Here is a 1,602-nt window from a genome sequence, read left to right on the forward strand (position 1 = left end):
TTAATTTTTTATTCCTTGTTAGGTGTTCAACCTTGACTCAATGTTGTTTAGAATAAATAGTGAAGGAATCGAATTTATTGTGGACTTAAAGAAGAGAACTTGTGACTGCCTGGAATTCCAACTTGATGAATTGCCCTGTCCACATGCAATTGCTGCTATTAATAAGAGATATTTGCAGAAATTTGAATACTGCTCAAATTGGTATTCAAGGGAAGCATGGTTGAAAACATATGAAGGACATGTGAATACCGTGGGAGATCAAAAATCATGGGATATACCACAAAATGTACAATCTGAGATCACAAAACCTCCCGATGTAGAGATTTTACAAGGAAGAAGACAAAAGAAGAGGCATATACCTGCGACTGAATCATCAGTACCATTCAAGTCTACCAAATGCAGTCGATGTAAACAAGTTGGCAATAACAGAACAACTTGCTTGTCTTCTCCAGCACCTTATCCATATTCCAAGAAACACACTGAAAAATACTCCAACCTTCAATAATCCTTGGTCTGAATTTAAACTTTCTTTATTGTATGACATAATTGAAATGTGATTTTTTTCATAGGAATAAAAAAAATAAGCTCTTGGACAATTTTATATACTGCTAAAGTACAAATCACTCATTTTTGTTGCACATGCTTACAGGTTTGGTTGCATTTTAAAAAAGTACGCAATGACTTCTGCGAGAAAAAACTTCAGGTTACAGTATGTTAAATACATATCCTTAAACAAACACACACACACATACAAACACTCACACACACACACACACACACACGCATACAGCACACAAAAAGAAATGCATGTACAAACAAAAGCTGCAGCATCTCTAAGCTGAAGTTGTAGAAAAAGAACTTAATAAAAACTAAGTACCATACTGCAACTAAGAAGTATAAAGCAAATACCAACAAATAACAAGGATAATGCAAATAGAAAGCTAAGAACAAAGATGGTGACAATTACATTGATATAAAAAGAGGTCAGAACAACATACAAATTACAAACAAAACTTCAGCTCCATGGGCTGAAGTTATACAAAATGAATGTGACGACCCGGCCGGTCGTCTTAAGAATTTACACCTCGATCACCTATTAACCGCTTCCCCTAAGTTCATTTCTGCTATTTTGGTTTGCCGGGACGTTCAGTGTTGAGTTTTGGAGAGTTTTGGGACACTTAGTCCCTAAATGAGAGCTTAAGTGTTGAAAGTGGTCCGTTGTCGGAACAGTGTGAAGACGACCTTGGAATGGAAATCCGATGATTCCGTTAGCTCCGTTAGGTGATTTCGAGACTGGGAGCGTGTTCAGAATGTATTTTGGAAGTCCGTAGCTCATTTAGGATTGAAATGCCGAAGTTTGAATTTTTGAAGTTTCCGGTCCGATAGTGAGTTTTTTATCCGAGGGGCGGATTGGAATTCCGGAAGTTGCAATAGCTCCGTCATGTCATTTGGGATGTGTGCGCAAAATTTCAGGTCATTCGGACGTGTTTTGGTTAGGTTTTTGATCGAAAATGTATTTTGATGGAATATGAAGTTCTTAGGCTCAAATCATTGATTAATTCAAGTTTCTGGCGTTGTTTTAGGTGGTTTAAGGATTGGTAC

The 1,602-nt window shown here is 37.1% G+C and overlaps 1 protein-coding gene across 1 annotated transcript; it reads left to right on the top strand.

Moving 5' to 3' along the window:
* The first annotated feature begins 40 nt into the window (after window positions 1-40).
* LOC109205971 lies at window positions 41-505 on the top strand. Its single transcript, XM_019368738.1, has one exon. The coding sequence runs from the start codon at window positions 41-43 to the stop codon at window positions 503-505; it is 465 nt and encodes a 154-aa protein (XP_019224283.1).
* The last annotated feature ends 1,097 nt before the right edge of the window (window positions 506-1,602 follow it).

The sequence above is a fragment of the Nicotiana attenuata genome, unplaced genomic scaffold, assembly GCF_001879085.1.
Source record: "Nicotiana attenuata strain UT unplaced genomic scaffold, NIATTr2, whole genome shotgun sequence".
Taxonomy (NCBI): domain Eukaryota; kingdom Viridiplantae; phylum Streptophyta; class Magnoliopsida; order Solanales; family Solanaceae; genus Nicotiana; species Nicotiana attenuata.